Source organism: Cottoperca gobio, unplaced genomic scaffold, assembly GCF_900634415.1.
Source record: "Cottoperca gobio unplaced genomic scaffold, fCotGob3.1 fCotGob3_384arrow_ctg1, whole genome shotgun sequence".
NCBI classification, from domain to species: domain Eukaryota; kingdom Metazoa; phylum Chordata; class Actinopteri; order Perciformes; family Bovichtidae; genus Cottoperca; species Cottoperca gobio.
This window is the reverse complement of record NW_021166976.1, coordinates 52,367-74,526: the sequence shown is the minus strand read 5'-3', so window position 1 is coordinate 74,526 and position 22,160 is coordinate 52,367. Positions and strand designations below refer to the sequence as shown.

General features: G+C 39.9%; 1 protein-coding gene, 2 non-coding genes and 1 pseudogene across 3 annotated transcripts; 2 read left to right on the top strand and 2 right to left on the bottom strand.

The window, feature by feature from the left end:
• The first annotated feature begins 1,208 nt into the window (after positions 1-1,208).
• Positions 1,209-1,280, top strand: trnap-agg (transfer RNA proline (anticodon AGG)). The gene has a single exon. It is a non-coding gene; the product is annotated as a tRNA-Pro (tRNA).
• Positions 1,281-8,194: 6,914 nt separating this feature from the next.
• On the bottom strand, positions 8,195-9,213 carry LOC115005873 (histone H2A-like; annotated as a pseudogene).
• Positions 9,214-9,527: 314 nt separating this feature from the next.
• LOC115005877 (histone H3-like) lies at positions 9,528-22,160 on the top strand. The gene is made up of 2 exons (XM_029427850.1): positions 9,528-9,917; positions 21,801-22,160. Exons 1-2 carry the CDS (start codon positions 9,567-9,569, stop codon positions 22,110-22,112), a joined length of 663 nt encoding a protein of 220 aa, XP_029283710.1. The 5' UTR covers positions 9,528-9,566; the 3' UTR covers positions 22,113-22,160.
• trnap-agg (transfer RNA proline (anticodon AGG)) lies at positions 14,354-14,425 on the bottom strand. The gene has a single exon. It is a non-coding gene; the product is annotated as a tRNA-Pro (tRNA).

Sequence of the window (22,160 nt, the reverse complement as noted above, 5' to 3'; positions counted from 1 at the left end):
TCCAAACTTCTTCCATTTGTGAATGATGGAGACCACTGTGCTCGTTGGGACCTTCAATGCTGCAGATATTTTTTTTGTACCCTTCCCCAGATCTGTGCCTCGATACAATCCTGTCTCGGCAGTCTACAGCCAATTCCTTGGACTTCATGGCTTGGTTGGTGCTCTGACATGCACTGTCAACTGTGGGACCTTATATAGACAGGTGTGTGCCTTTCCAAATCATGTCCGATTAATTGAATTTACCACAGGTGGACTCCAATCAAGTTGTGGAAACATCTCAAAGATGATCAGTGGAAACGGGATGCACCTGAGCTCAATTTTGAGTATCACAGCAAATGGTGTGAATACTTATGTGATATTTTTATTTTATTTTTTGAATACATTTGCAAAAGATTCTAAAAATATGTTGTCCCTTTGTCATTATGCAGTATTGTGTGTAGAATGTTGAGATTTTTTTTTTATTTAATCCATTTTTGAATTAGGCTGTAACAAAATGTGGAAATGTGCATACTTTTCGAATTTAATTCATACAGGAGTTATGTAAGCTCATCAACACAGCAAACATTTCCTAACAAACAGCCTCGACTCATTTTACAAAGAAACACTGCATTTCAATGTTGATGAATCTTGTACATTTAATTTAGAAGTTTGTTAAAATTGTAATTTTAATAGATTTAGTTGTGAAAACCTTCTAGAAAGTTTTGTAAAAATAATTCTTGGGGGCTGGTAAGGGAAGGAGGGGACGGAAACACAATCTTAACAGGTTACTATAATACTTTTTATTAATGTATTACTTTCAGCAATGACACATTTTGGGAGAAGTCGTCTAAAACGACTGTTCTGTTATTAAATATGTGTACCTGAGATTTGGTACAATATATATATGGACAACGTTTTAGGAAGAAAACATACATGTGTAAACTTTACAGTATTATGACTTATCTATTGCACAAATCACAATGAGACATGCAGCTGATGATGATGTCAGAAACAACATGAAAGATGAAGCACAGCTCTACAGGAAGGCTGTGAAGAGCCCAGAGGACAAGTGCTGAATGGGTTATAAAAATGTTGTGCAGCAGAGGGAGCTCTTCAGCCAAATAAGATATGAGGCTTCAAGGTGCCACATCAACAGAGTAAAATTTAAGTGCAGGGCTGTAAACGATAGGGGAGGAAATTTGTTCCTTACTTTTTCCTTTTCAGAGTGTGGCTCGTTGGTCTAGGGGTATGATTCTCGCTTAGGGTGCGAGAGGTCCCGGGTTCAAATCCCGGACGAGCCCAAATTTTGACAAGTGGGATTCACAAGTGCACATTTAGACTATTGCAGTTTACAGTTTACACACTCTTTGTGTTATGGTCAAACACTTGGATCTCACTAAGCATCAGTGCCAGTTATGTCTAGGCAAGATTTTAACACATGTTAACAGTTTGGTACTCAATAAAATAAAAAGTACTTTTTAAGGACAATCATGATGTGACTATGTAGACAAATCACCAGATGCTAATGCTTTCTGTCTGTTGTACTACTTAAGACTCTTTTCATTTTTTTTTATCTTAATCAATCTTGTAATACATTGTGAAGTGGGAAAACATTTACATCGTATGGTTTTGCTTAATTTCTGTTCAGTTCAAATTAAACAAAATGTATGAAAACAAAACTAGAGTGATGAGCATATTTAATGAGTCATATATTTCAGATGAGTGATATAACTTTATAACAGATATAACCTTTATTTATCCCGAGGGAAGGGCCGAGGGTGTGAGAGTACCAGCCTCTCCAGGGACTTCATCAGATGGGAAGTTAGCACCACCGGTCTGTAGTCATTGGAGGCACTGGGTGGGCCTTCTTCAGTACAAGGACCAGGCAGGATGACTTCCACTGCACAGGGACCCTCTCCAGACTCAGGCTCAGTTTAAAGATGTACAGGAGGACTCCACTCAGCTGGGCAGCACATGTTTTGAGTACCCTCGGACAGATGCCGTCGGGACCCGCTGCTTTGCCTGGGCGGAGTCTGCCCCTGTAGCCAAGAAAGCCCCAGCGAAGAAGGTCGTGAAGCCCAAAGCGAAGAAAGCAGCACCCATGAAGAAGTGAGCTGTCATCAGTCTGAACTACAGCTCCCACTAAAGGCTCTTTTAAGAGCCACCACATCATCCTGAAAGAGCCTTTTCCTCTTTATTCTTACTGTCATTACATTAGGATTTATTTAAGTTAGCAGCTAAAGGAAAAGTACACAACCATTATTCATTGCACTACAGTTACTGACCTTTCCCCAGTTTATATGTCATGCCGATTACAATTTAATCATTTGTATATTTGATATATAAAGTAATTAAATTATTCTGCTTTTTACTGACTTCTATACTTATTTTAAATGTTTAAATGACTGTACTGCTTATAACTATATATAAATACACTAGTATTATATATAAATGTATATTTCAAATTGTAATTAGGCTATAGCCTAAAACTGATCCATATAAGTGATTTCCACTGTAAATATAAACACGTAGTTGACCTGCCATTTATATCTCCGGAGAGCTACAAAGTAATTTATAATAATAATAATAATAATAATAAATAATGTCATATAAATGGGCTCTGTTGTAGCTGTATGGTTGCTGTTTGTGGTCATTTAAGATTGAATTCTTGACTCAGTCTTCACTAAACTTCATGTTTTGTTATAACTACCAACAGCACAACAACATATAGCAGGATTAAACTATGACTATATACATATTGAAGCAATCATAACAGAAATGTAATGTGGGAATATCAGAAACAATGAAGTTCAGTGAAACACACTGTCACTGTTCATTGCAACAAGTTTATTTAGTTTACATTATCTATTAAAACTATATGATATGATACTGATATATATGTAGATCAGTTAAACATATTTAACTTGTCACATGTCATATTTAATTGTTTAGTCTCATTTAACCAAACATACAGTATGTAACTCATTGAACTATTTATACGTAAGCCTTGGTGGTGGTGGTGATCTAGTCTTCCAAACAGAACACCAGATGGTTCTGTTCAATACCAGGGCTGCCACCATTGAGCCCCTGAGCAAGGCACTTAACCCTGAGTTACTCCAGGGGGACTGTTCCTGTAGTTAGTTCACTGTAAATTGGTCTGGATAAGAGCGTCTGCTAAATGACCTGTAATGTAAAAAGCCTTGAGTTTGTATATTTGAACTAGAATGTTTTGACCCTGTCGTGAATTTCCACTGTGAGGCCTCGCAGCACATTTCCACAATAACTTCACTTCTTTGTTACGTGTTCTTCGTCTGAGAGTTTTACTTGACCTTGCTATATACACACACTTGCATCTTCATGTCTGTAAGAATGCCTCCTATTGATATTTTGACTGAAGAAGGTTTCAGTTAATTAACCTCCCTACCTGTTGAGGTAATGGTGAATAGTCACAAAATAAAGAATTAAAATAAAACCATATCTAATAGCATAATTGTTATTTATTGTTTTTACACAACCTTACACCGTACACATCTGATGGCAATAAACTGGCCTGAGGTCTTCAGGTGTGTCCAACTTCAAAGTTTACAGGGCACAATATTCAATATTTAAAAAAAAGAATCCAAATCTTAATTTAAAAGAAAAAAATGAGTAAACTGTGGGCTGTTTTATTTACTTGTGTATTTCAGCAGGTCTTTGATGAATAGGTAACTGTTGTCAGCTCTGTCTCCACTGAAGAGGCAGCAGCGCCCTCTGCTGATGAAAGAATCAAAGGCTAACAGCACCGGGTATTCCAAGGCAGTCACTCATACAAGTACTGACCCGGCCCTGACCCTGCTTTGCTTCCGAGATCAGGCGTGTTTTAAGGCAATGAAGAGTTCCTTTATGGACAAAAATATATCACATAAAAATAAAAATAAAATACTAAAACCGTCCACCACCAACAAAACCAAATTACATAAACCAATAAACAGGAAATACACACCCAACTCAAACAACTTAAAGAAATCCATAATGAGATCATTGTCCTTTTCCCATTATATCCGTAAGCACTCAACTGTCCCTTGCTTACACTTTATCACTTATACCTAAATCCCCCTTAATCGTTCAATGTTTCTTTGCAAAGATACAAGTCCCTCCATGCAAAACTTCAATTATAATGTCTCCTGCATTCATAGCTTTAGTCTTACTTCTTCATCCTCCACCAATACGAACCAGCTGCCTCCCACAAAGTCCTCATTGAACTTTTCAATGTTTATGTGCAGGAAGACCAGCCCAATGTCTCGTTTAAGTGTTCCTTTAAGTATCTTCCATACATCCACTATTTTACCCTCGTAATGTGCATGATTCCTCCTTATCTTAACCGCATACCTAGCGTGGCTCAGAACATAGTTCAGCAGTTCCACATTGCAATCATCCTTCTTTTCAGTCACACCAAACAACCACAACTCCTTCCACTCCATTTCTGTCACATACCATTCGTTCCAACATCTACTAACTAACTCTTTCATCCGTCCAAAATATCCCACAAGCTCTCTACACTCAACAAACTCATGCACACACGTTTCCACCTGGTCCTTACAAACATTGCATTCTCTCTTAACTGTTGCATCAAATTTGCTAATGACCAGATTGTTAAACACCCTATTGTGCCGCAACAAAAAAATCAAAGTTCTCCCATTCAATACTGTTCCATTTTATTTTCACATTCTCCTGCCAGTCAATCCGTTCACTACACTCGTCCATACTCTCTCTGATGCAGGCCTTCTAGCCTCAGCCCCTCTTAACCATTTATATACATTCTTACTTTTTACATTCTCAATCTTTACATTCACATCCCCTCTCCCCACATATAATTCAATCGCACTCTTTTACTCCAACATTCTCCCTTTCAATCATTTTTAACCTCTCACTTTATTTTTTTCCATCATCCTTTCCGCTGTCCCTACCCACATTACCTCATCTATTTCCCTAACCTCATCCACTATCACCTGTGCCCTAATAAAGCCTGGTACATATTCTAAAACTAAGTCCCTAACCCTCCTCATCCCCGCTCTCCACATCGGCAGACTGAATAAGGAGCACTGCTCGTGAGTGATCCTGGGGTTGAGGAACACAGGCTGTTCCCATACCTGCTGCATATTCACACATTCATACTTAACAACTTTCAAAAACTCGCCCCATGCATTCATGACCTCCCTTTGATAAGCACTGATACCATTCAACATCCCCTTCTTTAGCACCATTCACAATGGCACTGTCTCCACAGCCTCCACATTTATTTATTTTTTCCTTTAAAAACACTTTCCACAGTTGATCCTCCTTGTTCTTTAAATATTGCACCATCATTTTGATTTTTGATTTTCCTGCTTAAATTAATAAATTGTAACCCTCCATCCCTACACTCATTCTCTAACACTCCTCTAGCTATCCTAACCCCCCTCCCATCCCATATAAACTCACTAACTATCTTATCTATTTCCTTCACTACTCTATCTGGCACATCTAAAACTGTCATTATATGCACTACTCTACTCATGATCAACCCATTTACTACAACTATCTTCCCCCTCAACTTAAGCTTCCTCATCTTCCAAAATCTTACCGTCTTCACTACACTATTAATTAGCTCATCGTACTGCCTATCCATACCTTCCCTACATCTTTAATCCCTAAATGTATACATGGAATCGCAGTTTCGGGCTTCCGGTGGAATCGCAATGCATTCTAGGGTGGCAAGACTAGAAAAGTGAGCACCAACTCCACAAGTGCCGGCCATATTGGATTTCTTCTCTACGTGTTTACATTTTACTTAGCTTATTCTTCAAGCGTTTTTACATTGTATTTGGCTAGTCTTTAGTGTGTAAGCATCGCTCTTCTAGTTATGGGATTTGGACACCTGAATTGTGTGGTGAAAGGATGTTCAAACAGTGGGAAAAAGCTAACTAAATGGGCAGAATCTCATTGTGAGCTTCACGATTGCAAAAATTGCGACTGCAAGTCCCCGTTCGAACTATTTCCATTACCAACCGCACTAAAGAACAAAGACAGAAAGCTAGCATGGACCAAAGCTGTAAAGAGACAGGATTACAATGGGAAGTCTTCGCGGATTTGCAGTGAGCATTTCATGCAAGGAAAACCAACAAATGAATTCCCTGATCCTGAACTCGACCTGGGGTAGACTTATCTACGCTGCTGACAACGCGTACTCACTACAATCCCATCTATTCCCTCCCTCATGTGACTAATTGTGTCCCTAATACTATTAATAGTGTCGATAATGTCTCTCCCTGGAAAACTATACGCCTGCGTGTCCCCCACTACTGCTTTTATAACCCTCTTCATTCTATTGGCTAACACCCGTGCTTGTACCTTATAATCTGTGTTTAACATGCTAAGTGGCCTATAGTTTTCTAATTTATCCCTATTCCCTTTCTTGTACAATATACTAATAACTCCCGTTGATATGCCGGCCGGCAGTTCGTCCCTCTCCTCCAGGCTCTTGTACAGTTTAAGGAGTAACGGTGCCAACCCCTCCCTAAACTCCATATAAAACTCTGACGTAAGACCATCTATCCCTGGACTCTTGTTCCTTCCTAACCCCGCTATCGCTACCTCTATCTCTCCTAATCCTATCTCCCCCTCACACATCTCTCTACCCTCATCACTCAACCTCGCTTCCATACTATCTATCACCTGTTCTATCACACTCCCTGTCAATCTCCTCAGCCTCAAATAACTCCCTGTACAATTTCTCTCCTCTCTCTGCTATCCCTACAAAATCGGATATTATTTCTCCTCCCTTTCCCTCCACCTGCTCTATATAATTATTTCTCTGCTTCTTTTTCTCTAAACCCAAAAAAAACACCGTACATTTCTCTCCTTCAACAGCATACCTACTTCTCACTATAGCTCCCCTGCACTTTCTCTTCTCTATCTATCTATATTTTCTATTAAAAAAGTATTAAAAAACATACACCCTTGCAAAAAAGTATGTCATATGCATTAACAAGGCACAAATGATTAAAAAGCCAAAAATGACCATAGTCATTCACAGGGGTTACATTTTTGTATCCTGTGAACTGTTGAATGTTCAAATTATTAGTTTTCTAAAGATAAGAAAATGAATATAACTTTAGAGTCTGCTGTTGATTGATTTCAAACAGTTCTTGTTACATGCTGCAACTAACTGTCATGTATATCCCTTGTTTGTGACCTTTAACCCCTGTAGTTATAAATAGAACTCAAGGATTTGAACCCCAGACCTCTAAAAGCCAAAGAGATAATCCTTCCATCATGGTTAGCTGTGAAAACTTGTTCTACACCTATCTAGCCCAACAGCATTCTCTGGTGGTCACAATAATATGTTGTTTTACTGTGCATGACGTGCAGCATTGTGTTCATTTTACACACAACAGAAGTGATTTTGCAGAGGTGATGTGTCTCTGCTGGTCAATAGGAAATATGTAGCTACATATTTTTTTTAATGATTCATAATGTGAAGTAGCTCTAAGTTCTTGGAACAAAAAAGTTTTTTTAATTGAAAAAACAATTGGTGCATATTTTGTTTATATGTGATGATCAAACACCTAAGATTCAAACAATTACTCTGTTTCTGTCTTTTGTTACAGATGTGGCCAATTGTTCTCCATTTGGAAATGTTTGTTGTTGTTAAGAACTGCTGTTAATTGTCGTTTGTTAGTTTGCTACACAGTGGCTGTGGGAAACTGTGATGTCACTATTTTGGTGTAAGCGCCATCTTTGGACCAATTTAAATACTTCAGTTCTTGAGCATGAACCAGAGACACATTGAACATGATGCGTCTGACAGTTTTTTGATCAAGTACGTTTTTCCACAGTGTGAGATTCTTACTTCCCAGTGAGGGACTCTTCCAATGTAGTGAGTCGATCATGTGTCATGTTTATAATTAGCCCATGAGATGAGATACATTTAACATTAATGCAGTAAAATCTCCTTTATATAAGTGTATGGTAACTGATGAAAATATTACGGCCAGAATGTAATACCATTTAGAAGGAAATATATATTTTTTAGGCTATAAAGATGAAAATTAACCATGATTAATGGAAAAACCCCAGTTTAGATGTTTTCAAACACTTTAATCAGTTTATTTTCAAGATTCGTATTCCTTTTCAAATGAAATGGTATCTACATAAATGTCATTTGGCTCTCCTGAAAACAGCAAGCCACCACATGTTATTGAGGAAAATTAAAACCAATTTATTTGAGTATGTTGCAAAGAAAAGTGGTGACAGTTGCATCCCTAAATGTTGTAGTTACAGTATGATTTAGTTTGAAATGAGTGACTAACAATTATGCTATTATACAGGATTGTTTTTTTGATTAATAATCAAATAATAATTAATGTAATAAAAAAGGGGCAAACCCTTAGCAGAGTTGAGAGAGCCATGAACATATCAAAACCAAAACATACATCCAGTACAACTATAATATTAGCCTTTAAGCAATTACGGATCAGATAATTGAAAGAGCGCGAGGCTTCACCTCGCAACCCCCTGTCCGGACACAGAGGGAAGATTACACAGATGGCAGCTGTCACAAAGGACCTCCTGTACCGGAGCTGGATCAGTCTCATAATAACAATACATGTTACCTTTAAGGGTTAAAAGGCATGTGAAACTACGCTCTTGATCAGCAGTCATCGAGTAAACATGTTGCAGTAGCTAGCTGTTGGCCTATAGTAGAGTTACATGTATTTACATTATAGATAAAACTATAGGAGGTCTTGCTTTAGTTGGAGGTGTGTTTGGCTCTTAAAAGAGCCTTTTTGTGTGATTAAGTCGGTTCCGGGGATTTACTTCTTGGTGGCCTTCTCAGTCTTCTTGGGCAGCAGGACAGCCTGGATGTTGGGCAGCACGCCGCCCTGAGCGATGGTCACTCCTCCCAGCAGCTTGTTGAGCTCCTCGTCGTTGCGGACAGCCAGCTGCAGGTGACGGGGGATGATACGGGTCTTCTTGTTGTCGCGGGCAGCGTTTCCAGCCAGCTCCAGGATCTCAGCGGTCAGGTACTCCAGCACAGCCGCCAGGTAGACGGGGGCTCCGGCTCCGACACGATGGGCATAGTTACCCTTCCTCAGATGTCTGTGGACACGGCCGACAGGGAACTGGAAGCCCGGCACGGGAGGAGCGGGTCTTTGCCTTCGCTCTGGCCTTTCCGCCGGTTTTGCCTCTTCCACTCATTTTCGTATGTGCTTTCTAAGTCGGTACACAAACAAGTGTTTCCTCAGCACCAGAAGCCCTCCTTTATATGTCCGCGGGGCGCGGGACGGTGCACAGACCAACCAGAAAAGAGGCTTCCAGCAGAGCAGCAGAGGGCGGAACACTCTGGATTTTGGCGGCACATTTTCAAAGTTTTTCCGCCAATGAGCAGCGGAGATCCGGGCGGTGGGCCGATCCTCTAGGCGGTGCTGAGCTCCGAGGAGCCCCTCACCAATCAGGAGCCGGAGGTCTGAAGCAGCGTCACCATGTCACAGCCGGTCCCACAGTTTAAGAGCCGCGTGTCTCTTTGTTGAGCTACATATTTCTCCTGCTCAGAGAAAGAAGAAGTCATGGCAAGAACCAAGCAGACAGCCCGTAAATCCACCGGAGGCAAAGCCCCCAGGAAGCAGCTGGCCACCAAGGCTGCCCGTAAGAGCGCCCCGGCCACCGGCGGCGTGAAGAAGCCTCACCGTTACAGGCCCGGTACCGTGGCTCTGAGAGAGATCCGTCGCTACCAGAAATCCACGGAGCTGCTGATCCGCAAGCTGCCCTTCCAGCGCCTGGTGAGAGAAATCGCTCAGGACTTCAAGACCGACCTGCGCTTCCAGAGCTCCGCTGTCATGGCTCTGCAGGAGTCCAGCGAGGCTTACCTGGTCGGCCTGTTCGAGGACACCAACCTGTGCGCCATCCACGCCAAGAGGGTCACCATCATGCCCAAGGACATCCAGCTGGCCCGCCGCATCCGCGGAGAGAGGGCTTAAACTGCTGCTGCTCCACAAACCACAACGGCTCTTTTAAGAGCCACCTCACTCTTCACTGAAGGGCCCATTCCTCTAATGCCACATACTTTTCATCAACAATGAAAAGTGCAAAAATGATTCACAATAAGATTAGTCTTTTACATGCCTTAAATAATCTTTTTCATACACTATTTAATACAATATTGAATAAAATATGTAGGTCACTCATTACATCTACTGTATGAAGTTAAATAAAAAGACAACTGAAATTAACTAAACTAAATTATAGGCATATAAATTGTAATGAGGTAAACTTATTTTCCATGTATCTTATTGAAAATTAACCCAGGTAAAGTGGGTTTAGAGGCCAAACAATGCCACCTGGAGTTATACTTGACAGGTGACATTGAGATGTATTTTAATCTATGATGGCAAATGAACATGAGTTATAAAATAATCACGTTAAGGGCAATTTTATTACAACGTGATAAAACAAAGTCAAAATGTCAACAGACTTGCCTTGCATGCTAGAGATAAAATCGGTACAAGCAGTAACTATTTCCTGCAAAGGAAGAATGGAGAAAAGATAAACATATCTGGGCTTGTGTGCAGTGGGGGAAATGGACCATTATTTACTTTTGTTTTCTCTTGTTTGGAAACTGAGAAAAGTCGGGATGGGTTCAACGACAGGAATCTTTCAGCCCATCACTAATGATATCTAGTGCAATCTATCACAGAAAACGCAAGCAAAGATCATATTGCTCCTGAAGTAAACCGCTGGAATGAGATTTTAAAATGAATAACAATTGTGAACCATCTGGCAGAGTGTAATCTTGCATTGTGTTGTCACTCAGGCAGAATTTTCGAGTCAGGCTATGTAAATAAAACAGAAAAAGAAAGCTCCATGGCTTAATTTACAAATCCGCAAACTAAAACAAAAGTCGAGAAATCTTGAAAGTAAATGGCGTTCCACTAAATTGGAAGAATCTCGTTTAGTCTGGTTAGATCATCTTAAAACGTATAAGAAGGCTCTCCGTAATGCCAGAGCAGCTTATTACTCTTCCTTAATAGAAGAAAATAAGAACAACCCCAGGTTTCTTTTCAGCACTGTAGCCAGGCTGACAGAAAGTCATAGCTCTACAGAGCCTTCTGTTCCTATATCTCTCAGTAGTGACGACTTCATGAGCTTCTTTAACGATAAAATTATACTTATTAGAGACAAAATTAATCTCCTCCTGACCTCAATTGGTAATGACTTAACTTCAACTGTTGGAATTTTAAAAACATCTGTAACTCCTGAAATATATCTAGACCGTTTTACTCCAATCAACCTTAACCAACTAACTTCAACAATCTCATCGTCTAAGCCATCAACCTGTCTTTTAGACCCGATTCCAACTAAACTGTTTAAAGAAGTTTTACCCTTAATCAACACCTCGTTATTAAATATGATCAACCTGTCTCTATTATCTGGCTACGTACCACAATCCTTTAAAGTAGCTGTAATAAAACTACTTCTTAAAAAGCCTGGTCTTGATCCAGAGGTTTTAGCCAACTATAGGCCGATATCTAACCTACCCTTTCTCGCTAAAATCCTTGAGAAAGCAGTCGCAAAACAGTTGTGTGACTTTTTACATAATAATAGTTTATTTGAGGTTTTTCAATCTGGATTTAGAGTTCATCATAGCACAGAGACGGCACTGGTGAAAGTGACCAATGACCTTCTATTGGCATCAGACAAAGGACTTGTCTCTGTTCTTGTCTTGTTAGACCTCAGTGCTGCTTTCGACACTGTTGATCATGACATTCTACTACAGAGACTGGAACATTGTGTTGGCATAAAAGGAACCGCACTAAGCTGGTTCAAGTCCTATTTATCTGAGCGATCTCAATTTGTACTTGTTAACGATAAATCCTCCATGACAGCCAAAGTCAGTCTTGGAGTTCCGTAGGGTTCTGTACTTGGACCGATTCTATTCACCTTATATATGCTTCCTTTGGGCAATATTATAAGGAACCACTCTATAAACTGTCATTGTTATGTGGATGATACCCAATTATATCTATCAATTAAACCAGATGAAACCAATCAATTGGCTAAACTTCAAGCATGCCTTAAGGACATAAAAACTTGGATGTCTAGCAACTTTTTGATGTTAAACACAGACAAAACTGAAGTTATTATACTTGGCCCTAAACGCCTCCGAAACGCATTTTCTAATGACATAGAAGCTCTGGATGGCATTAACTTGGCCTCCAGCACCACCGTAAGGAATCTTGGCGTCATCTTTGATCAAGATCTGTCGTTTAACTCCCACATAAAACAAATCTCAAGGACTTCCTTCTTTCATCTACGTAACATTGCAAAAATAAGACACATCCTGTCTCAAAATGATGCAGAAAAACTAGTCCATGCATTTGTTACTTCAAGGCTGGATTACTGCAACTCATTGTTATCAGGTTGTCCCAAAAAGTCACTTAAGACTCTTCAGTTGATCCAAAATGCAGCGGCACGTGTATTGACAAGAACAAGGAAACGGGATCATATTACTCCTGTATTAGCTGCTCTGCACTGGCTCCCGGTAAAATACAGAATAGAATTCAAAATCCTTCTCCTGACTTACAAATCAATTAATGGTCAGGCTCCAGCATATCTTAAAGATCTCATAGTACCTTATAAACCAACTAGAGCATTATGCTCCCAGACTGCAGGGTTACTTGTGGTTCCTAGAGTCTCTAAGAGTACAATGGGAGCCAGAGCCTTCAGCTATCAAGCTCCTCTCCAGTGGAACCAGCTTCCAGTTTGTGTTCGGGAGGCAGACACACTCTCCACATTTAAGAGTATGCTAAAGACTTTCCTTTTTGATAAAGCTTATAGTTAGGGCTGGCTCAGGTTTGCCCTGGATCAGCCCCTAGTTATGCTGCTATATGCTTAGACTGCCGGGGGACACCTCCCTGCTCTCTTCCTTCTCTTCCTCTCTCCTCCCCTCCCTCCCCTCTCTTCTTCTCCCTTCTTCTCCCTCTCTATCTGTATGCATTTATGTATTTCCGTCCTGGGAGAGGGATCCCTCCTCAGTTGCTCTCCCTGAGGTTTCTTCCATTTTTCCCCCTTTAATTTTGGGGTTTCTTTTAGGAAGTTTTTCCTTGTGCGATGCGAGGGTCTAAGGACAGAGGGTGTCGTAACCTGTACAGTCTGTAAAGCACACTGAGACAAATGTATAATTTGTGATATTGGGCTATACAAATAAATTTGATTTGATTTGATTTGTAAATTTCCTTTCCCCAGTACAAGTTATGGCTCAGTTTGACCCCATCATTTGAGAGAATTAGAGGAAAATTAATGCACAAGAGCTAAGTGACGCTTACTTAAGCAAACGTATCCAAAATTAACTTATTTGCAACTGTAGAGAGAATAAAGAAAGCCAAATATTATGGACTGCGCTCTCGACCAGCTCTCAATTGTTCAATGTATTTTTAATTGTGAGACCTCAAGAGGTGTCTCCATCCATGAACACTTGGCTCAACAGCTGGAAGGATTTGATACCATACCTGCTCTCCCCTGCAACAACAACAACATCCATAGATGAACTGTGCAGACTCCGCCCAGGCAAAGCAGCGGGTCCCGACGGCGTCTGTCCGAGGGTACTCAAAACATGTGCATCCCAGCTGAGTGGAGTCCTCCTGTACATCTTTAAACTGAGCCTGAGTCTGGAGAGGGTCCCTGTGCAGTGGAAGTCATCCTGCCTGGTCCTTGTACCCCCCTTTCAGTTTGTCTACCAACCAAATCTATGGGTAGATAAAGTTAAGTTATGTCTGTCTGTCTGTCTGTCTGTCTGTCTGTCTGTCTGTCTGTCTGTCTGTCTGTCTGTCAACTGCCCTCGGGATAAATAAAGTTATGTCTGTCTGTCCGTCTGTCTGTCAACTGCCCTCGGGATAAATAAAGTTATATCTGTTATAAAGTTATATCACTCATCTAAAATATATGACTCATTAAATATGCTCATCACTCTAGTTTTGTTTTCATACATTTTGTTTTATTTGAACTCAACAGAAATTAAGCAAAACCATACGATCTAAATGTTTTCCCACTTCACGATGTATTACAAGATCGATTAAGATAAAAAAATGAAAAGACTCTTAAGTAGTACAACAGACAGAATGCATCTGGTGATTTGTCTACATAGTCACATCATGATTGTCCTTAAAATGGTACTTTAGTACAATATTAAAGTACTTTTTATTTTATTGAGTACGAAACTATTAACATGTGTTAAAATCTTGCCTAGACACATTGATGCCTAGTGAGATCCAAGTGGTTGACCATAACACAAAGAGTGTGTAAACTGTAAACTGCAATAGTCTAATTGTCCACTTGTGAATCCCACTTGTCAAAATCTGGGCTCGTCCGGGATTTGAACCCGGGACCTCTCGCACCCTAAGCGAGAATCATACCCCTAGACCAACGAGCCACACTCTGAAAAGGAAAAAGTAAGGAAGAAATTTCCTCCCCTATCGTTTACAGCCCTGCACTTAAATTTTACTCTGTTGATGTGGCACCTTGAAGCCTCATATCTTATTTGGCTGAAGAGCTCCCTCTGCTGCACAACATTTTTATAACCCATTCAGCACTTGTCCTCTGGGCTCTTCACAGCCTTCCTGTAGAGCTGTGCTTCATCTTTCATGTTGTTTCTGACATCATCATCAGCTGCATGTCTCATTGTGATTTGTGCAATAGATAAGTCATAATACTGTAAAGTTTACACATGTATGTTTTCTTCCTAAAACGTTGTCCATATATATATTGTACCAAATCTCAGGTACACATATTTAATAACAGAACAGTCGTTTTAGACGACTTCTCCCAAAATGTGTCATTGCTGAAAGTAATACATTAATAAAAAGTATTATAGTAACCTGTTAAGATTGTGTTTCCGTCCCCTCCTTCCCTTACCATCCCCCCAGAATTATTTTCTAAATCTATTAAAATTACAATTTTAACAAACTTCTAAATTACATGTACAAGATTCATCAACATTGAAATGCAGTGTTTCTTTGTAAAATGAGTCGAGGCTATTTGTTAGGAAATGGTCGCTGTGTTGATGAGCTTACTGAAGTCCTGTATGAATTAAATTTGGGAAAAAACACCTTACCCAGAAGCCAGCTGCAAGGGATGGCAGGGACATTAAGACAGTATTGCCCAGCTGGTTATACCAGCTATCTGTACACTAATCAATAGTTATAGTAGGCTACTGTACATACTTCTATTTTAAATGAAGAATATTATTTGTATTAATTTTATCAGGAGATGTGTTGTATTGTTTTTATTGATAACTAAACCTTTCATAATTCATTGTAATATTTCAGTTATAACAATGTTGACTGTGAACTTTACCTTATGGCACTACAACTGATTGAACTTTGAACAAATATTTGATGAGCTTAATTAAGACCTGTGTGTTATGGGCTAATTAAAGTGAAGTAGGCTACTTAATACACGTCGTTTTTAAATTGATCAATATTATTGACTGAATTAATCAATTAATTACATTTTTTAGACGACCAAAATGTTACCATTAACTTTCATTGACAAAAAACAAATGGAGTGAAGTTCAAAGTTCTGAAACAAAAACACTGACAACACTCAAATAAAAGTTCACAGCGTCATGGATACGCATTGCTACGCCTCTATCGTAATTGACAGGGTGCAGTGGTAGCGACTTACAAATATATAAATATACAAACTTTGAAATTTAAGTTAGTTACGTTTTCCATCAGATTCACCTGAAGAAGGTCTAAGGATTGAAATGTTGTGTTGTGTTGTACATTTAATTGCAAGTAAACAACAGTGTGGGAATTGCCTCTTCAAGTGTTATTTAAATATGGATATATATAAATATTGAAATTTGGGGGTTAGGGTTTGGGACCACATCTTTGTAAATAAAAAGTATCCTATAAATGTATTTATTTATAACCTTTATTTAACCAGGATATGGCCTCATTGAGATTAAAAGTCTCTTTTTCAAGAGTGTCCTGGCCAAGATAGGCAGCAGCACAGTTACAGACAAAAAAAAAACAATCGAAATCACAACACAATCACAATCACAACATTAATAAAAATATTTACAGACACAGCGGTCTGCTTCAATGTCTTTAAGAGTTGCTTTAAGTCTGTTCAGAGAGACCAGCTCTCTGATTTTCAGCTCATTCTGCAGCTGGTTCCAAGCAGCCGGAGCAGCGTAACTAAAAGCCCTTTTCCCAAGTTCTGCACGGACTTTTGGAACAGTTAAAAGAAACAAGGAGCGAAGCCGATGCGGTCCACTACATTTCCTACTAATGTAGATCCTTAGGTATTGTGGAAGAGTACCCAGAATAGCTTTATAAATAAGGATGTGCCATAGTTTCAGTCTACGGGTGGTCAGGGAAGACCATCCAACACAAGCATATAAGGTGCAGTGGTGCGTCAGGGTTTTGAGGTTTGTTATGAATCTCAGTGCCCTGTGGTAGATGGTATCCAGAGAGCTGAGGCACTGAGACGATGCATTCATATAAACAACATCTCCATAGTCCAGCACAGACAGAAACGTTGCAGAGACTAATCTCTTTCTGGCCACAAAAGAAAAACAGGACTTGTTTCTAAAATAAAAACCTAATTTTATTCTTAATTTTTTCAAAAGTTCTAAAATGTGAGGTTTAAAAGAAAGAGAATCGTCAATGATAATGTCAAGATACTTGGACTGAGACACAGATTCAATCTCAGAACCCTGTGAAGTGGTTCAAGTGTTTGGTTTTTGCTTTCATCATGAGCTTCGTCTTTCCAGCATTTAAAACAAGTTTCAAATCACACAAATTACATTGTACAATGTTAAAAGCAGTCTGGAGCTGACAAAGAGCGTGATTTGGGGAGTAAATTACTGTGTCATCAGCACAAAAATGGAAATTTGAATTTAAAACATTGTGATTAAGATTATTTATATAAATGATAATTAACAATGGTCCTACAACCGATCCCTGTGGTACACCCTTGGATACATTAAGAGAACTAGAAGTTATACCTTCTGCCCGCACACACTGTGATCTGCCTGATAAATAGTTTTCAAACCAAGAGACAGCTTGATCTGAGAGACCTATACTGTAGAGTCTTTGTGACAATAAGGCATGACCTACTGTATCAGAGTGAGCAGGGGCTCCTTGAGGTATGTTCTGAGATTCAAACAAGGAACCAGAGGCAATAAAATGTTAATTAAAACAACCAAGCATTTCTGCCTTGTCAGAGATTTGAAGAGAGTCTTTGACAATACAAGGTGGAAGCTCTATCACATTTTTATTTCCAGCTATTGATTTAATAGTTTTTCAGAATTTAAGGGGATTATTTAAGTTATTTGTGGTTTCAGTTTGGAAATAATCAAATTTGGCTTTTCTGATTTTAACAGTGCATGCATTTCGCAGCTGCCTGAAGAGCAGCCAATCCGACCCAAGAGCTGTACTCCTGGCTTTTGACCATGCCACATTGCGTTCGTGAAGTAAATCAGAGAGATCTGATGTGAACCATGCATTATCTCTGCCTTTTACTCTGTACTTTCTTAAGGGGGCGTGCCTGTCAATAATTATAATAAAACCATCATAACAGAATTTCCAGGCATTTTCAACATCGGAAATGAGATTGATTTTCTCCCAATCGAAGAGAAACAGGTCGTGAAAGAAACCTTGCTCCACAAAATGTTTCATATCATGCTTTATGATGACACAGGGTTTTGTCTTATTCCTTAATGTAGCAATGACACAGTGGTCACTGATGTCATTTGCAAATACAGAAGCCGTGGTGTATTTATGAGGAGTATTTGTAAGGATAAGCTCAAATAAGGAGGATTTTTCAGGAGATTTCAGATTGGGTCTAGTAGGACTACCAACAATCTGAAAGAGATTTAAGGAATTGCAGTATTTTTTAAAGTCCTCTGATGCTGGTAGCAGCCAGTTCCAGTTAAGGTCACCCACAATGACAACTGGACAAAAGCTGCATTAAAGATGGTAAAGCGCCACTGACAGCTGAAGGTGGTCTGTAGCAACCAACGACAGTGATATGGAGAGCTTTTGATACTTCCAAGTCAAGAGCAAAACGTTCAAATTGTTTTGTCAGTGATATAGAGAGAAGAATCTTTACATGAAACTTAGATTTAACAAAGACTGCAACACCTCCACCCTTTTTAGGTCGATCAGTCCTATATAAATTGTAACCATCAATATTAATATCCTTGTTTGGAATGGATTTGGTTAGCCAGGTTTCAGATATCACTATTATATCAGCATCAGTTGAATGTGCCCAAATACGAATCATATCCATTTTAGCAATCAAGCTGCGCACATTCAAATGGATGAGACCAAGACCAGACCTCGATTTAAAATCTGCAGGAGTGTTAAAATTAACAACAGAATCTGGTCCTGGGTTAGGTTGCACATTTCCTGAAATCAACAATAACAGTACAATTAGACATCTACAGACAGACGTAGGTGGATTATTTGATGGATCTCTCTTGGTGTTTAAACCAAATACAAGGCCAGGAACATGGCTAGTAGGAATAATAAAGTTGTCTTGTAGAGCCATGAGGCTGATCAGATGGGCCAAGTCCACAGATGCGCACTGGACAGATGCGGGGGAGAGGACCAGAGGGAGAGGGATCACCATAAAGCCCAGGAGCACGTTCCCCGGCCTGGTAAAACCGGGGATGAGAGAATTTGACAGGATTTTCCGGTCAAGTGGGGGCTTCCCCCGGTGCCGCTCCAAATTAAAAGGGATAGAACAGCCAAAAGCAAAAACATACTTGAAATCCTGCGAATCGTGGAGAACCCAACCAGAACAACGGACTCCCGAACAGGAAGACAGAACCGGTGCATCGTTGGTTCGAAGTAAAACAATTTGGACCAGGAGGGATCCTTAGACAGTCAGATACAGTCAAGTGTGCAGCTAATAGAGCCAGGAATTAGCTCTTCCCTTCAAGATGAGAAGGAAATTGGACCCATCAAGTTCAACGACGTGTTCCCGGTTCCCGAGTTGAACAGGCTCCAATAGTACAAGCAGAAACGATCCGGTATTTCCGAGGAGACGAAGAAGTAAACCACACTACTACATTTACGATTAGGATTTAAACGTAGCAGTTGTAAATTGATAGTGTCCGTCAGACAATATAAATATATATAAATATAATCACTCAAACGTAACAGACATATGGACACAGAAAGAGACGTGCTACCATCTTGGATTGTCGTGCTGCCATCTTGGCAAATGATGATTGTGAATATATTTAGCTTATTAATATTTCATTTGCATTTGAATAAATCATAACATAATCTTTGTAATTGTCTAAGGTCTGAAAAAAATATGTTTTGTTACTGCAGGACTGCAGTTTGAACTAATTTGGTTGGTTGGGTGGCCCTGACATTGTCTTGTGTGTTTTGTTTTGTTTATTTTTTGCAGAGGTGATGTGTCTCAGTTGGTCTAAAGGAAATGGGTAGCATGTTAAAAAAAATATGTAATTAAACGTAATATGAAGTATTATTCAGTGCTTGAGTTCAATCATCTATACATTTAAAAAAAATCTGAAGGAGAAAATTAAGAGGTAATATCTTGTGCTATCTAGTATAAATGAATCTTATACTGCACCCTCAAAGTGCTTATTTTAATTAAGCACAATCATCAAATCAGACAAAATGTATTTATATAGCACAATATCACAACTTACACATTTGTCTCAGTAGGCTTTACAGACTGTACAGGATACGACACCCTCTGTCCTTAGACCCTCACACCGCACAAGGAAAAACTGCAATAGATGTCGTGTGTACAGGATAAACAACAAAGTAAAAATACAACATCCATGTGACAGCGCCGAGATTCCTTACGGTGGTGCTGGAGGCAAAATTAATGCCATCCAGAGTTACTATATCATTAGAAAATGTTCCTGTCTCTGTAGTTAGTAGAATGTCATGGTCAACAGTGTCGAAAACAGCACTGAGGTCGAACTAGAAAAGAACAGACACAAGTCCTTTGTCTGATGCCAATAAAAGGTCATTGGTAACTATGATATGATTATCAAATCAATGACAATTTTACTAACATTAAACAAGAGTATCAAACATGTAATAACAAAATAAAATTCAGCCTGACCAGAATAACAATAATATGGAAATGTATTGAATTCACATATTAATAATAAAGTAGATACAGTGCATCCGAAAAGTATGCACATTTCCACATTTTATTATGTTACAGCCTAATTCAAAAACGGATTAAATAAAAAAAAATTCTCAACATTCTACACACAATCCCGCATGACAAAGTGACAACATCTTTTTAGAATCTTTTGCAAATGTATTAAAAAATAAAAATAAAAATATCCCATAAGTATTCACACCATTTGCTGTGACACTCAAAATTGAGCTCAGGTGCATCCCGTTTCCACTGATCATCCTGGAGATGTTTCCACAACTTGATTGGAGTCCACCTGTGGTAAATTCAATTGATTAGACATGATTTGGAAAGGCACACACCTGTCTATATAAGGTCCCACAGTTGACAGTGTATGTCAGAGCACAAACCAAGCCATGAAGTCCAAGGAATTGTCTGTAGACTGCCGAGACAGGATTGTATCGAGGTACAGATCTGGGGAAGGGTACAAAAAAATGTCTGCAGCATTGAAGGTCACAACGAGCACAGTGGTCTCCATCATTCACAAATTGAAGCAGTTAGGAACCATCACGACTCTTCCTAGAGCTGGCCGCTCGGCCAAACTGAGCCATCAGGGGAGAAGGGCCTTGGTCAGGAAGGTCAAGAACCCCATCGTCACTCTTGACAGAGCTCCAGAGATCATCTGTGGCTTGAGACTATCTGCAAAGAAGAATGGGAGAAACTACCCCTGTGTGTGTGTGTGTGTGTGTGTGTGTGTGTGTGTGTGTGTCAAAGTGTTCTCTGCACGGCCCAGGACCGCGTGCGTGTGTTGCACTGTAAATCAAAGTGTTCTCTGCACGGCCCAGGACCGCGTGCGTGTGTTGCACTGTAAATCAAAGTGTTCTCTGCACGGCCCAGGACCATGTGCTGTCACACACTTTACAATGCTGTAAAACATTTTATCAAAGATAGATGAAGAAATAAATAAGTTCCAAAAGGCCGGGGGGCGGAAACATGCTGCGTAGGCAAACATGTGACGAGGGTCATTCAGAGACATTAATGTCACTTGTATATCATTTTCAACCAGAACCGCAGCTACAGGATGATGTGTCTCAGCTGCCTTTTCAACCTGATAGGATTAAAAATAAAGTGATTCATGTGAAGTGCTGTAATTATTCTATAGATTACAGGTATATTGTATCTCTTGTGTTTCTATTGTTCTCCTTTCTGGAAGAAAAACTTCTATATAGTCACATCAGTATTATCCTTGACACTGGACTTAGGTACAATTTTAAAGGGGAGATCAGGGTTCGTGAACTGAAATGTTACGCTCACCAAACAAATTAGTGACTTTCAAATGTTTTAATATAAGGGATGAATGCAGGTCTGTGACCTTCAAAAGACCTCACAGTAGGTGTCATTATTGTCTTTCTGAGACTACTTGTACTTTATTGAGTACAAAACCATTCACTATAAGCAAAAGTTATAGGAGATTATTCGGCTGGTTAATGCTGTTGTTCAGTAGGTGAAGCTAAAGCACCAAAGACTTAATTATCAACCATCATGAACATCCAAAGAAGAAGACGAGGCCCGCCTCTGTCCTCCATCACGTCCTCAGGCATGATTTAAATATCCGGGAACCCAGCAGAGTTTACCATTGAGTAGAAACACATTGATCAGTGAAGATGAGTGGAAGAGGCAAAGGAGGAAAAGGACTCGGTAAAGGAGGCGCAAAGCGTCACCGTAAAGTGCTCCGTGATAACATCCAGGGAATCACCAAGCCCGCTATCCGCCGTCTGGCTCGCCGTGGTGGAGTGAAGCGTATCTCCGGTCTGATCTACGAGGAGACCCGCGGTGTGTTGAAGGTGTTCCTGGAGAATGTGATCCGTGATGCCGTCACCTACACCGAGCACGCCAAGAGAAAGACCGTGACCGCCATGGATGTGGTGTATGCTCTGAAGAGGCAGGGACGCACTCTGTACGGCTTCGGAGGTTAAACACGCACCGTCCGTTTATTGAGACCAAAGGCCCTTTTAAGGGCCACA

Coding starts and splice junctions, on each gene's coding strand:
- LOC115005877 (XM_029427850.1), top strand. CDS start 9,567: ATGGCAAGAACCAAGCAGACAGCCCGTAAATCCACCGGAGGCAAAGCC. Junction 9,918..21,800: donor GCGCCATCCACGCCAAGAGG/GTCACCATCATG, acceptor TGATCAGTGAAG/ATGAGTGGAAGAGGCAAAGG.